General features: G+C 42.9%; 1 protein-coding gene across 1 annotated transcript in view; it reads left to right on the plus strand.

Moving 5' to 3' along the window:
- wnk4a (WNK lysine deficient protein kinase 4a) overlaps positions 1 to 15,426 on the plus strand; it is a 43,515-nt gene that overhangs the window by 20,301 nt on the left and 7,788 nt on the right. Inside the window, exons 6-14 of the mRNA XM_069704651.1 lie at positions 1,982 to 2,070; positions 2,257 to 2,476; positions 3,670 to 4,030; positions 5,014 to 5,165; positions 5,867 to 5,940; positions 7,637 to 7,772; positions 8,266 to 8,382; positions 12,119 to 12,292; positions 15,186 to 15,240. Of these exons, the coding sequence (XP_069560752.1) occupies positions 1,982 to 2,070; positions 2,257 to 2,476; positions 3,670 to 4,030; positions 5,014 to 5,165; positions 5,867 to 5,940; positions 7,637 to 7,772; positions 8,266 to 8,382; positions 12,119 to 12,292; positions 15,186 to 15,240 (1,378 nt within the window). The remainder of the gene's footprint in view (positions 1 to 1,981; positions 2,071 to 2,256; positions 2,477 to 3,669; positions 4,031 to 5,013; positions 5,166 to 5,866; positions 5,941 to 7,636; positions 7,773 to 8,265; positions 8,383 to 12,118; positions 12,293 to 15,185; positions 15,241 to 15,426) is intronic.

A 15,426-nucleotide genomic window follows, 5' to 3' on the forward strand; every position in this document is an offset into this window, starting at 1 on the left:
TGCACCCGCACGTGATCGATAAACATACCATCCAGATCATGCTAGAACACTCTCCTCTCTGCTGAGGAGGTTTGTCTCCATGATGTTGGACTCTGGCTGCAGGGATTTGCTCCTGTTTACACAAGAGCACCAGTGAAGTCCGATAAAACCGGACTTGCAGCTGCCAGTCAAGTTCATCCCAAAAGTGTTTTCAGGACTCCGTGCACGGCCAGTCGAGATCTTCCACTCCAAACTAGGGAAACCGTTTCTTTGTGGGGCGGCCTTTGTGCACGGAGGCATCGTCATGTTGAAAGAGTAAAAGCCATTGCATTAAATTATTATCGTAATAAAGTTGTAATCCCACACAGTAAGTACCAGTTTAGTGAAAGTCAGTGGAATTCAGTGTGAACAGCAGCAAAGGCACATAATGAACTTAATGAAATTAAATCAATGGTGTAGTAAAGTCATAATAAGAGGGGATGAAACTGTACAAAACAATATAATACACAAAATCGAATTAAATGTTATTATAAGTGTAACCTTGAGTTGTACAGCATGTACAGAGATCAATGAGTAGAACAATGAGTCTTTCAATTTCCCTAAATCGAATTTAATGTGCTCAAACCTTGAACGTTAGCTCCTGACCAAAAGCATTCACAAGTATGTGTGTAGGCACGTCCGTAAACTTTTGGTTGTACAATGTATGTCCCTTCAGGATGCTGACATTTAGGTCAAAGAATACCACACTCCGCTTGGAGGACTTGTCCATCATTTATTTTCCTATCAGTTTAAATAGTTGTTTTGCGTTCGTTCTGAATGTCTGGATCCTTAGTTATGTTAAAATGTGATACATTAAACACAATCAACATGACACCAGCATGTCTGTCAAGATCTTATCTGGACTTCCGTCACCACAGGAAAAGGAGCTGAGTCACAAATTCGATTTGGTTTAAATGGGAACTGATTTATTCTGAAGGTGGCTGTGAGGGCGCTGAAGCGAACTGCTGAAACAAAGAAACCTCAGTGCTCTGCGCTACATTCTTCAAATCATATTTTAACATACATGTTATTATGATGTCTTTATGACTGAATATTTTTACAATATATCAGTCTCAGTCTTCTTCAAAAAAAGCCATAACAAAAAGTCCAACAGGTTGCTTTTTAGAAATAAAAACATTTGGCCCTCCTCTCAAAGCTCCGTCCTTTCTCTCACTTCAACAGGCTGCAGGAATATCTTTAAAAAAAAAAAAAACATTTGTGGTCATAACATTACACAAAAAAATTAAGGAGTTACAATTAGACATGTCGGTCTTTAAATGTGATATCAAAGTGTAGCACTCGTATGTTTTTAAATGGATGTTTGACATCACCAAGTTGCTTTGGTATTTGCAGGCCAAATGTTTTTTTTGACCTTGGCTTTTTTTTCTTTTTCTTATCAGTGTTTTTACAGGGATTGGAGCTCTGCTGTAATCTGTGTACATTCTCATGATAGAATTTATGGAAAACTCCCTCATTTCATATAAGTGAGAAGCCCTGCCTAAATATTTTTTTCCCTTCTGGAGATAAAGTCAGCGTAGAAGCTGCAGCTGCCAGGAGTTAGTAGAAAAATCCCTCGAAGGGTTGGTCTAAGTGAGAGGAAGGACGAAGAAGAAGCACCTTGGGTTTTTTCCATTTTTAACGAGCTCTCTGCGTTGTTCTCTGCCGGTGTTGACATGATCGCAGAGCAGAATGTCATGCTGGCGCGCAGCAGATATCACAAAGCACAGGATTACGTTAACATGCAGTGCAGGTGGGAGGGGCCGCTTCGATCGGATCCTCCAACAGGAAGGGATCGAAATGTACAAGGAAGAGATGATCAAAGCACCCGTCTGTACTCGAAAAATGGAGAAAAAAACCTTCATGATGCTCCCTCCTGTGCTTTTTTTTTTTTTTTTTTTTTTATTAAGTATGAAGCAATGCAGATGAAATGAACCCCAGTATTCCCTTCTGATTGTTTTCACAGGGCATTAAACCCGACAGTTTCTACAAAGTCAAAGTCCCAGAGCTGAAGGAAATCATCGAGGGCTGCATTCGCATGAACAAAGATGAAAGGTAACACTAAAAGCAAACAATATAACAATAAAAAAGTGCACTTTTCCCCTAATATATTGTGTGTAAATCCAGTCAGAAGCTGCTGCAGGATGCAAATGTGTTGTTTAAAGCTGAAATTAACTGTGACATTTTTTTATGGATAAATACCAGTGAAACAAACAACTGATTTTCCTTCCCTGACTCCAGGTACACCATTCAGGACCTGCTGGATCACCCCTTCTTCCAAGAGAACAACGGCGTGCACGTGGAGCTGGCGGAGGAGGACGACATGGTGAAGTCGGGCCTGAAGCTGTGGCTGCGCATGGACGACACCAAGAAGCTCCACGGGAAGTACAAGGACAACAACGCCATCGAGTTCCTCTTCGAGCTCTACAAAGACGTGCCCGAGGAGGTGGCTCAGGAGATGGTAAGTTTGGAAGACAATCGCCCAATGAGGTCAGTCTTTACTGCTTCCCTGACCCAGTTTGTTGGAGCCATTGGTGAGGAAACAACAGTAATTGATTCCAGATCGGTCCAGACGGGGGTGTCTTCAGTCAACTCCCACATGTTCTCTGAGTCCTGATCTTGATTTATGGTGATAGCTTGTATAGATTTGGCTTGAGGAAGATTGTATATGGAGTTGGTGTGGCCTCATAATGTTTTAAAAAGCATAAAGGGAAAATCATTTTCTTAATCTGGATGCTTTGAAGAAGAAGCCGTGTGGTTTAATAACAGACTAAAGTGAAGTCAGTTGTAAGGCTAATTTACTGTGTAAATTCATGGATATTTCTGACATGGTACCTTGAATGGGAGCTTATTTAGATATACATACAGATTTGCAGTTGAGTTGAAGGCCTTGTTGCAGGCTCAGCATGATCACATCATTATTTGAGAATGAAAAGAGAAATTTTCCCTCACAGATACATATTGTTTGACACTTGACCCCCGAATAGAGAAAGAAGCCTCGCTAATGCACCAGAGCATCACTATGCCTCTTTTTACGGTTGTTTTATGACAGCAGAAACACTGAACGCCGTTGCAGCCCGTAACAGAGAACAGCTTGCAAGAGTGTGTCAAGGTCACAGCTCAACATTTAATCATCAGTCGGTTCGAAATGTGAGAGCGTGTCTCAGGAAGCAGCCAAAGTCACGTCTTTAATAATATAATGGCTCTCATGCTTGTTACGAAACAGGCCCTCATGTCCTCCACAGCAAATACCCCGCCCCCCCCCTCCATAGAGGTCACTTTTAATGAAAATGCAAGCCACAATTCCTCGCTTGTTTATGTCTTTGTGGTAGTTTTCATCAAGATCAAATTTGGTATCAGCGAGGGACATCGAGTCGGCCTGGTCTGCTGAAATCTGACTATGTGTTGAGAGGCGATTTGGGACTGAGTGTCCCGCTCTGCTGGACCGGGTGTCACACGGGGCAGTTCAAGACGCCAGAATACAGTCGATTGTCACAGTAAAAGCACTGACTGTTGATTTCAAAGCCTGCGTGATCGGGTGATGACGTGCGACAGACCTGCATGAATCTCCATATTGCATCAGCACACCGTTGGGCCATTACATATAAATGTGTTACTGTTGTGCCCTGACCGTCTCTGTGTGTCGGTATACAGGTTGTGCTCGGCTTTGTGTGCGAGATGGACTTCAAGCTCGTGGCCAAGGCCATACGGGACCGAGTGACGACCATCAAGCGTCAGAGGGAGAAGCTGAGGCGGCAGGCGGAGGAGCGGAAGAAGAAGCTGGCGCAGGAAGCCATAGAGGAAGAACCCGAGTGCCATCCGCCTTCACTGAGAGTCGGTGACCCTGTGGCAGCTGAGTCCCCCACCCCGGCCCTGACGCCTCCGGCCCCCATCTTGTCCCCCGTCACCAGCTCCGTGGACTCCGGCGTCAGCTCCTACTACCCCACAGAGCCGGAGGAGCCCGAGGCAGACCAGCACTTCCACGTCCGCCACAATAGCCTGTCCTCTGCTAACTGTGAGCTGCTTAATGAAACAAATAATAAAAATGCAAGTCCAATATCAAACACTTGAATACCTTTGTGCAATATAGTACAATAAAAAGTAAAAGTAGCAATGCCAGACAATAAACATACTGTGTATTCAAAATTATTAGTAGCATAAAAACTCAAGCAAAGTACACCTGAAGTGTCAAAAGTAATAGTTTCAAAAAACCCTTTCTGAATGTTATATTGTATATATTATGTAGTCGGAATGTTATTACTCATGTATGCACATTTAATCAGCATTTTATTGTTTTGGTCAAGGTGCAGCCAAACATGCAGGTAACTTAATCCATAAAAATGCATCATATTTTATTAATATTTAAAAATAAATCTTAAAAGTAGTTTTTTTTTCCCCTTTGAAATATGGTATAGATAGTCAAATACAATACATGGACCTCAGAACTGTACCAGTTCTTGAGTAGGTATATTTTACCAACCCTGTCAACTGTTCTGCTTAGTAATGTTTCATCAAATAATGTTTCAGTCACATGTGCATCAAATGGGCCTGTGGGACTTAAACTATTGACCTCTACTGTTTTCTAGTCTGGTTGTCAAGAAATCGAATGCTTTTCACTGCAGGAGCTGTTCAAGCTGCAGCAAACAGAAAGCTGTTCAGATCTTTAAAGGACAGGGGAGGGATACAGTGAAATGTGAAACTGTGTATAGCTAAATTATTCAGCCTCCTGTAAGTCTTATCTCATGGTGTGCATGCGTGCTGCGGTTATTGAATATTTTTTAGTTTTGTTTTTTTTCTATTTCTCGGTTTCTAAAACAAGAGCCTGAATTTTCTTTTACAAGGTTGCTGTGAGTCGATCGGAGCCAACATCTCCAGAACTGCTAATCCACATGAACGTTTGCGTGTGTTTCCATGCAAATTGTGTGTGCCGGAGGGGATGGGGGGGGTGGTACAGCTGGTCACATGTTAATGGCTTATGTGTGTGCTTTGTTGAAACAGCTGACTGCGAGACGGACGGCTATCTGAGCTCCTCCGGGCTTCAGGATCCGTCGGAGGCCGGCAGCTTCAACGCATCCGCGACCCCTCCCACCGCGCACACCAACACCCCCGCTGTGAACGGTCTCCCCATGCCGGCCCTCCGCTTCCCCTCGGTGAGTGGCTTCAATGGGGAGCGTGTTATCAAAGCGGGGATGTGCAGGGTGGCGGAGGGAAGGACGACTTTACGAGACTCCACTCTCCAATTACTCCGGCCAACCCGCTGCAGACACGTAGGAAAGTAAACAATACGTAGTTGGAAAGTAACACTGAGGAGCAAGTGAAACAAATTTGACCTGTTTGGCCTTAAATGAAAAGTTAAGGAACCACCAAAGTTACAACAGTCATTTTGAAGGGAACATGAATATCTGAAATAAAAGTCAATGGAAGTCTGTCCAACAGCTGCTGAGGCATTTCACTCCAAACCCAAAATGATCAACAGTCGTGGCGGTGCTTAGAGGAAAAACTAGTGTGTCGCCAAAGTAATTGGGATTCACCCTCTGGGGACCATGAATGTGTATACACAATTTCATGGTAATTTACCCAAAAGTCTGTGAGATATTTAAGCCTGGACTTGAGCAGCTGTGTGACAACAAAAGACCACTTTGATGGTTAATAACTAAATAAGCAGCAGTTTATTGAAAAACTGAAGCATTAGTGTGGAGATAATTGATTTTGATGTAAATCAAATACTTGTGGAAAATACAGTATCCCCGTGGCTACCATCTTGTGCTACTGAATGTTCAAATGAAACAGAAATTTTGTGAAAGTCTTTATCCATGTTTACCTTACCGCATCTCTCATTTCTAATTATTAGAGTATTGCGGTATCCAACAACATTGAACACGGCAACTCGGGGCCCCAGAGCGGCCTCAACTCCCCTGTGGACAGGTAAAGTCCCTCGGCCTCTCTTCCTCTTCACTCGCCTCTTTCTTTTATTGTCGTTTAGGGAACAATGGAGTTCAGCAGTCCCTTCATTGCTGAAGAGAGCTGAAAAATCAATATGAATCTCGTCTTCCCCCTTCGGTCACTCCTCCTCCTCCACCTCCCACATCTGCGAGGCCGCTGGAGTCAATCGACAGGCTCCTCTGTGTTTTTACTGCAGCGAGGCCGAGTGGCCCCCAGCAGCTTTCTGTGTGACGGTGCTCTCACATGTTGTGGAGGTCCTGTTTTCTGTGTTGGTGGGCTGTTAGTGAGAGGGGCTTTATTCTCAGTGTGAGAGCCGACAATAGCTAAAGACTTAAGTTTAAACAGTTGCTTTTATCTAACTATCTCCATTATTTGCTGATGTCTCAATGTTTTCATGGTTTTTAGTTGTTCTTTGCAGACTTTGATCTTCCGATTGGTTTTTACTTGCTTAGTTTAATTGCATTTCTCTGGAGCACTTTGGTTTGCCTGGTGCAGGATAAAGTACTATAGAAATAAGTTTGCCTTACCTTATCCATAAACTTTGAAAAAGACATATTCTGTCTCGAGGTGACATTGTGAGAACAGTGATTTCTGACTTTAGAGATTAGGGAGCATTAAAAAAATGTTGTCAGTTACCTCTACACTTAACTTTGAACTTCATTTACGGGCTTAAATACATCGAATTCTGTGTAATTTTTTTTCCCAAATTTAATACAAATTATGTTGTTTATTAATATAGAATTCAGATGGTATTTGTAACTGGCTGTCAGAAAGTCTTTTAGAGTCATTTTTAATTCCAGTGATTGCGAAGGAATTGACAGTACCTGACTTGTCCATGGTGGATTGAAACAAGTGTCAGGAGTGGCGGAGTATCATGTTTTGTAACAGCTTTGTCACGCACGATTTGGGATCCCAAACAGACTCCCAGTAGATTAATTCCTCTGGGAAAAGCCCTTTATCATCAGAAATCACAAACAGAATAGTTGTTTGGAAAATCAACACAAACGTTCACCCTCATTTTGTCTAATTTCCTCGTTCGCTGAGTTTGAAGGGGAAAACAGGCTTTTACCTTGAACTGAAGTTACCCGTGAGGTGGAGGTTTTTAAATAGAGACCGGGGAGAGGGGAGGGGGGGATAGGGAGGGGGGATGCTGCCAACCAGCAGGCCTGTAAATGTTTGCAGCTTGTACTGGGGAGCTGGACGGAGGGAGAGTCTGAGACCGCAGCGGTTCCAAAAAGGCCCAAGAGACGCAATTAGCTGAACCAAAAGCTTTTTATAAAAATACACTGAATGTTCTCCAGTTCTCTGAAACCTAAAACGCGCTCATTGTATAAATACGACGAATGACACGGACGTGGTGCTTCCTCTAGATGCCTTGGGCCTCGAGATGAACGCCAGTTTCATATTGACCCAACAGACCGGCTGGTAAACTCTTTAACTTGAGTGTTTACACCGGGGAGGATTTGCCACTGAAACACATCAATACTTTTATTTGACACGTCGGACTGCTGTTTATGATCATGTGTGATGAAAGACAATCAGTCGTCATGGAGCCTCAGTTCTTACGCACTTCTGTTCCACATGATGAATTGACTTTTTAATTTGCTGTTTGAGGAACGCTTCAGTGGCTTGTTGGGGTGTATTTAAAAAAAACAAAAAACTTTTAATCTTTCTGCAGCTACGCCTCCGACGTGACCTCGGGCCTGAGTGACGGCTACGAGGGCCTATCGGAGAAGAGCGAGAAGACGGCCGCGAGACGAACCGCCGGGAAGCTGTTCAGAAGGAGAGCGCGCTCACGTCTCCGCATCACAGGGGTACGATAAATCAAATATTTGGTTTAATTACAGCACAGAGAATGCTTCTTCTTTTTTTTTTTTGCCCATAACAAACAAATAAATCAACCTGGATTGAATTATTGAATTAGTGGAGGCATTTTACTTATGTGCGAGTGGGTGAAGCTCCACCCTGATTATGTAACGTTATCAGTAGCTATGCTGTTTCCCCGGCGACCGCACTACATCACTCTTCTGATCAGGACACTCTGCGGTCTTTTAACGAGCGTGTTTGGACTGACGGCACAAACAAACAGATCATTCACAGCAACCAGCGTGCATACAGGGGCTGCAGCGAGTGCACACACACACACACACACACACACACACACACACACACACACACACACACACACACACACACACACACACACACACACACACGTGCGCAGAAACACATTGTTCGTCTTGTGTTTAACTTTGCTTTGTCTGGAAACAGACGGCTGTCGTGACCATTGATCCTGTGTCTCTGTAGCTCTCTGATAAAGTGGACCGGGTGGTCGAGTGTCAGCTGCAGACGCACAATGACAAGATGGTGACCTTCAAGTTCGACCTGGACGGAGATAACCCCGAAGACATCGCCGCTGTCATGGTGAGTATATATTGGTGTTTACGGCGCGTTACATTTGAAATGGGAAGTTCGAATTTGGAAATTTTAACTGGAAAAGTCTCCCTGACGTCATATTTTCGAGGAACCGACCACAACCTCAAAATCCAAGACAGCTGCTCCACATGCAACAGTCATTTTATGACATTTTATGTTTATTAGCGCCTCATGTCTTATATGTGTCTGATTCAATTAGTTGTACTATATAACTTCTATCCCCGGACATGTTGCTACGGTGTTTTTAATGCGCAAAATACCACATATCCTGACCGAATGCCATAAACTAGCAGCATTAGTTACCTGTCAAACAAGGATAAACAGCTTCTGTTAACTGTAAATATAAATAATAGATACGAGTTGTTTTATTAGGATTTAACATTAGCTGTATTACATTTTTGTGGTTTCAGGCTTTGCACAAGACTTTCCCATAAGAAATTAATTTCATTTCAAAAAGTGAGTAATGTTAGCAGCTTATTCCTATTTGCTGAACAGCAGACGCACTGGTGCCAAAATGACAGCGGCATCCAATGCTAAATCCTAAAACTCATTGTAACTATGGGGAAGTAGGGCATGAAACATACTCAGTAAAAATTTTTTTAAAAACTCCTCAACTTTGCCAACATTAGCCACCAAGCTAATCCTAATGTCACACCCAGTAGCACCAAAATGCCCCATGATGTCATGAACTGAACAATAGTAGTTTTAGATTGGCTGTCAGTTCAAGTTTTCATTTGTAAGAGCAAAAATGCAACATTTGTTCCTTCAAATGTTAAATAATCTCACTTTAAATGAGATGTGTGACATCATAAAGGAAATGGGAATCATTTTTCATTTTATATTTCATCAGTTAACCTCTAGATACCTACCGACATACTGATGGGTGACTCGCGCAGTGAAGCCTACTTAAGAGGATACAGACAGTAATGACTTTATCAAAAGGGCAAACGATGAAAATAACCTCTCGAGGGGAACTGCCTCTTCTGGAAGCATTTACATTTTGTACAGAAATGAATTCAGCCTGTGAGCTGATGAGCAGGCAGAAAACCCTCTTTCTCAGCTGAACGTACACACGATTCATCCCGTTCTGGTTTTGTTTGTCGATCTTAACTCTGGCTGATATTATATCATCGTCAGCTCCGTCCCCATGTTGTTGTCTTTAAGCTTCATGGAATGAAAAGGGGGTTGTGTACATACGTTAGTCTGTGTGAAGAAGCAGCACATGTTTTTTTTGTTGTTGTTGCCTGAATGTTCTGTTTCCTCAACACACTGGGCTTTTGTTTTACTGGGTTTTGGCGCGACGGGGGCGCTTGGCTTCACAACAGCCTCGCGGTTCTCGCTACAGGGGTTTTAAATGAGCTGAATTATGCCATGCTGTCAGGAAACCATCACCACGCCCCAACCCACAATTCACAGCAACGCTCAAAAGTGCATGAGCATGCAAAAACTCAAAAACCTCCTCACAAATAACCGCTATATTGTGGATTTTACATGAGACGCATTTTCCCCCAGGAATAAGCATTAGCTAACGGAAGGAGTGTGTGCAGAGACAGACATACAAAAAGACATCGAGTGATTTCCTTTTGTAGCGATGGAAAGTAAATTTACCCACTTACAGTGGGTACGGAAAGTATTCAGACCCCTTTACATTTTTCACTCTTTGTTTCATTGCAGCCATTTGCTAAAATCAAAAAAGTTCATTTTATTTCTCATTAATGTACACTCAGCACCCCATCTTGACAGAAAAAAACAGAAATGTAGAAATTTGTGCAAATTTATTAAAAAAGAAAAACTGAAATATCACATGGTCATAAGTATTCAGACCCTTTGCTCAGTATTGAGTAGAAGCACCCTTTTGAGCTAGTACAGCCATGAGTCTTCTTGGGAATGATGCAACAAGCTTTTCACACCTGGATTTGGGGATCCTCTGCCATTCTTCCTTGCAGATCCTCTCCAGTTCCGTCAGGTTGGATGGTGAACGTTGGTGGACAGCCATGTTCAGGTCTCTCCAGAGATGCTCAATTGGGTTTAGGTCAGGGCTCTGGCTGGGCCAGTCAAGAGTGGTCACAGAGTTGTTCTGAAGCCACTCCTTTGTTATTTTAGCTGTGTGCTTCGGGTCGTTGTCTTGTTGGAAGGTGAACCTTCGGCCCAGTCTGAGGTCCAGAGCACTCTGGAAGAGGTTTTCTTCCAGGATATCTCTGTACTTGGCCGCATTCATCTTTTCTTCAATTGCAACCAGTCGTCCTGTTCCTGCAGCTGAAAAACACCCCCATAGCATGATGCTGCCACCACCATGTTTCACTGTTGGGATTGTATTGGGCAGGTGATGAGCAGTGCCTGGTTTTCTCCACACATACCGCTTAGAATTAACGCCAAAAAGTTCAATCTTGGTCTCATCAGACCAGAGAATCTTATTTCTCATAGTCTGGGAGTCCTTCATGTGTTTTTTGGCAAACTCTATGCGGGCTTTCATATGTCTTGCACTGAGGAGAGGCTTCCGTCGGGCCACTCTGCCATAAAGCCCCGACTGGTGGAGGGCTGCAGTGATAGTTGACTTTGTGGAACTTTCTCCCATCTCCCTACTGCATCTCTGGAGCTCAGCCACAGTGATCTTTGGGTTCTTCTTCACCTCTCTCACCAAGGCTCTTCTCCCACGATTGCTCAGTTTGGCTGGACGGCCAGGTCTAGGAAGAGTTCTGGTCGTCCCAAACTTCTTCCATTTAAGGATTATGGAGGCCACTGTGCTCTTAGGAACCTTGAGTGCTGCAGAAATTATTTTGTAACCTTGGCCAGATCTGTGCCTTGCCACAATTCTGTCTCTGAGCTCCTTGGACAGTTCCTTCGACCTCATGATTATCATTTGCTCTGACATGCACTGTGAGCTGTAAGGTCTTATATAGACAGGTGTGTGCCTTTCCTAATCAAGTCCAATCAGTTTAATTAAACACAGCTGGACTCCAATGAAGGAGTAGAACCATCTCAAGGAGGATCAGAAGAAATGGACAGCATGTGAGTTAAATATGAGTGTCACAGCAAAGGGTCTGAATACTTATGACCATGTGATATTTCAGTTTTTCTTTTTTAATAAATTTGCACAAATTTCTACATTTCTGTTTTTTTCTGTCAAGATGGGGTGCTGAGTGTACATTAATGAGAAATAAAATGAACTTTTTTGATTTTAGCAAATGGCTGCAATGAAACAAAGAGTGAAACATTTAAAGGGGTCTGAATACTTTCCGTACCCACTGTATTTCTGCTTTACAACATATTGGTGAAGAAATTGTACTATTTATGCTATTTTCTTTACATGACAGCTATAGTAGCTATAGAAACTTTTCAGAACCAATTGTTGTAGAGAAATCATAAGATATACTTAAATATTTGCCACGTTGAACAACCAAAACAGTAGAAATACAAAGAAGCAGCGAGAAGCACGATATTTTTGCGTTTAGTGAAACGGTTTTGCGTTTGATGACGTGTTTTGAGTTTTTCTGAAATATTTGTGTTCTGTGAAATGTATATCTGTTTGACCCTCATGGCCATAGTATTACCAATTACTGTGTCATAACATGAACACGCAGGTGTAATTTTCTGCAAAAACCAGTCCTCTTACTTTTGACACCTGAAGTTCATTTTGATGCCAACTCCTATAATGTGCAGATTTTACTTGTAATAGAATAAAGTACCTGAATACACTCTCCATCACTGTCCATTACCCTTCTAGGTGCACAACGAGTTCATCCTCCCGTCGGAGAAGGAGGGCTTCATCCACCGCATGGGTGACATCATCAAACGGGCCGAGGCTCTGATGGCCAAAGAGCAGCTGGCCCACGCCAACGGGCACCGACCGCCCCAGCCTGCGTTCCACGGCGGCGTTAACTCATTGTCTTCCTCACAGGTCAGCAGCGACACCTGCTCCTTTTCCAGCAAGCCACATCGCAGCATTGTTAGACCGAGAACAAAAGGAAGTAACAGTAACTGTGTGTTTTACTGTGCTGTCTGATCGCTGTAAATTACACCAGCTATAGTGTGTCTAGCTGCGGTTATCTAAGATGGAACCATAAATCCGCTGCAGATGGAAAGCTGAAGAGTATTGCTTCCTACACGGGTGATAAAAACCCTAAGTGGAGTGCTTTCCTCACCGTCCACAGCCCCCCCCCCCCCCCCCCCCCGCCCCCCTCCCGAGATGCCCTAAAAGAGAGAAGGTTAATTGTTAAAGCCCCCTGAGGTAGAGCTTTCATTTAGAACATAATGTTCCTAAAAGCACTAATGTTATAAAAACCCATAAAAATCCAGTGTCTCCTGTTTTTTTACGTGTATTTTATTTTGTTAATTTCCCAAAACCACAAATCCTTTAGTGCTCGCAACATAATTAACTTTCCAGCATATCTGCCCACAGTAAATGGGGATGTATTAAAGCCTCTATGAATCAAGGTTCTGTGAAACTGTAAAATAAACTTCCAGGAAAGAAAGAGTTGTTCGGGAGCAGTGCCATCCTGTACAAGATATGACCTCATGCCTAATCAGATACAGTTTGTCCACTTGAGGAAAAGAAGTGTTTGTTCTGCCAGTGCATGTTCCACTTTGTAGAACGCAAAGTACAAAATATTCCTCTTCCCTTCGGTAGAAAATATGATTGAAGATGTTCAGCGATGGAGAGCAGAATATTGTGTTTGTTTCATGTAGGGCAGGAGACAAGTTACGAGCAGCAGTGCCGACTATCTCTTACCTTCCTCACCATGTTTCCGACCCCCCGGATGCATAATTACACTGAAGCACATTGGTCTAATCTGTCCTGGCTTCAATCCACCACTTGATTATTGCAAGGAACGCATCCCCCAATGACTATTGTGGCTGCACTTCCTGGCAATGTCAAACATCCCCCCCCCCCCCAAACAAACAAAAAAAATTCTAACCAAGCTAGTTAACTGAGGAAGAAAGTGACAAAACCCCAAAGAATAATTTTACCACGGTCCCTCTGCTCTGGCTGTTGTAAATCGGAGCTCTGTTTTGAGATTCTATTAATATATTCTATAAATGGAGCTTTAATCCCTGGAAAGCCGTGTTGTTATTAGCTGTTCTTAGTTTCATTCGCCCACCACTGGAAGAACAATAAAAAGAGTTTGCAGCTTTGCTAGCAGCTGTGCTTCTGCAGTGATGCAGCACCTAAATAGAGTAGCGAGATATACGACAGCGGGTTAACGTGCTCACCGCAGCCAATGTTAAGCATGCTAGCATTTTGCTAAATCCATTTGCTGTGTATAAAAGTGGACGTAGCTTCTGGCTCTGAAAAATGTGGCAGATGCCAAAGTGCCTGAAGCTGCAATACCGCTGAGGACCACTAGAGGTTGGCTCCAAAAGAAAAAGGCTGCAGCTCCATAGACTCCCATTCAACTTCTCTCATGAGCAAGATCTCTAAAATAGAAAGATGGCGACGGCCAAACTCCAAAACTTAAGACTGACGTCACTGTTGGTTGCTGCTTGGCTAAGCCACACTAAAGGGGATATTAATGCATGTGCTATATTTAATGGCAATCCATCCGATAGTTGTTGAGACACTTCACGAACAAACTAGAAACGTGGATCATACGAATCATGAGAATTCATTCTGGAAGCCGTGAAAGGCGTTTGACAATATTTTTCACCAATCGAATCCAGTCGATGTTTCGATGTTTTACAGCAGACGTGAAAACTTTGGCGCGCTAGTGGCTCAAATGAAAACATCGGGAGATCACCGCGGTCGTTATGATTCATCCTCTGAGTACAATAAATGCATGTGTAAAGCTTCATGGCAATCCCGCTGAAATTCAGTGGTTAACTGAGCCTCCAATTAGCTCTCAGACCTTCGTTGCCATCTCTACAGCCAAAGAAAAAGGAGTTTCTGCACCTTTCAGGTTCTTCAAATGGAGCTGGTTTAAGGTGGCTTGTTATCCAGATTATGGAGGTGAAAAGACTTTCCAATAAATGACCTCATGTAAATGAGTTCAGTAATAGTTATATCGACAGGTTAATAACACAGGATTTATGATGGAAACAGCTCTTCACAAATTAACTGTAAATTCTTTACAACCTTCTCTGTATTTTCCAGAAAAAATAAACTTAATACGTGTTGGACTACACTGACAAGTAACACACTGTGTTATACCTGAGGTCGGGTCTCAGGGTCGCCTACATCAGACAGTGTTTTAGTGCCTCGGTTAAAGGGTCATCACGTGAATTTCACATGTCAGAGTCATCTTACGAGGGAATATTACCCAGCAGATAACACCTGGGTGTTGCAGCTTGGACTTTCAGACTACAGACGTCCTGCTTCACTCAGTGAGGACTCGGACTTTGAAAGATATGTTGGAGGCGTGTAGTTAAAAATGCAGATAGTTGCATGCTCGTAGCTAGTATGCACTGTGCAAAGAAAGAGTGTAGGATCTTGTATTTTTTGGAGAACTACAAGTTTTGATAATTCTGTGTCTTTTGCATCAACGTTGTGTCTCAGAAGTCCCTCAACTTTATGGACTTGAAATATGGAGTTTTCTTTTGAAGACATGATAGATGGAGTTGTGATACCACAGCAGTGCTACATCAGTGTAGACCCTTCATACGGACTTTTAGTGCCGATGATCAAACTTGTAAAACAGCTTTGTGCTCCAGCTGAATTAAACCCCGTAATTAGAGAAAGTGAACTCTTCACATCAAGTGCGAGACGAGAGCGCGTAATAGGGACGCTTCAACATTTTTGTCAGTGATGAATATAAGTGGAGGCTGAGTTTTAATCAAATGTGCTTTTCTTCTTGCAGCCTAATCTGCACAGTCACGCCCTGCCTCGAACACACTCATCCTCTTCTCTGCCTGGTAAGTCCCATGTGTGGTCTGAATTCACCCATTAACAGGAAGCTGGATAATTTGGTGCTCAAGGAGATTAGAGATGTTTATGAATCTTTTTTTTTTTTTTTTTTTGCACTTTGCCCCCTGAGCTTTTAGAAATTAAAGTCTCACAGCATGTCAGATTAACTTCCAGCATCTTTGTTGCTTTGCATG

This window comes from Brachyistius frenatus, unplaced genomic scaffold, assembly GCF_029030835.1.
Source record: "Brachyistius frenatus isolate BFR_SWC_R1_liver_20210118 unplaced genomic scaffold, ASM2903083v1 Contig_51, whole genome shotgun sequence".
Classification (NCBI taxonomy): domain Eukaryota; kingdom Metazoa; phylum Chordata; class Actinopteri; family Embiotocidae; genus Brachyistius; species Brachyistius frenatus.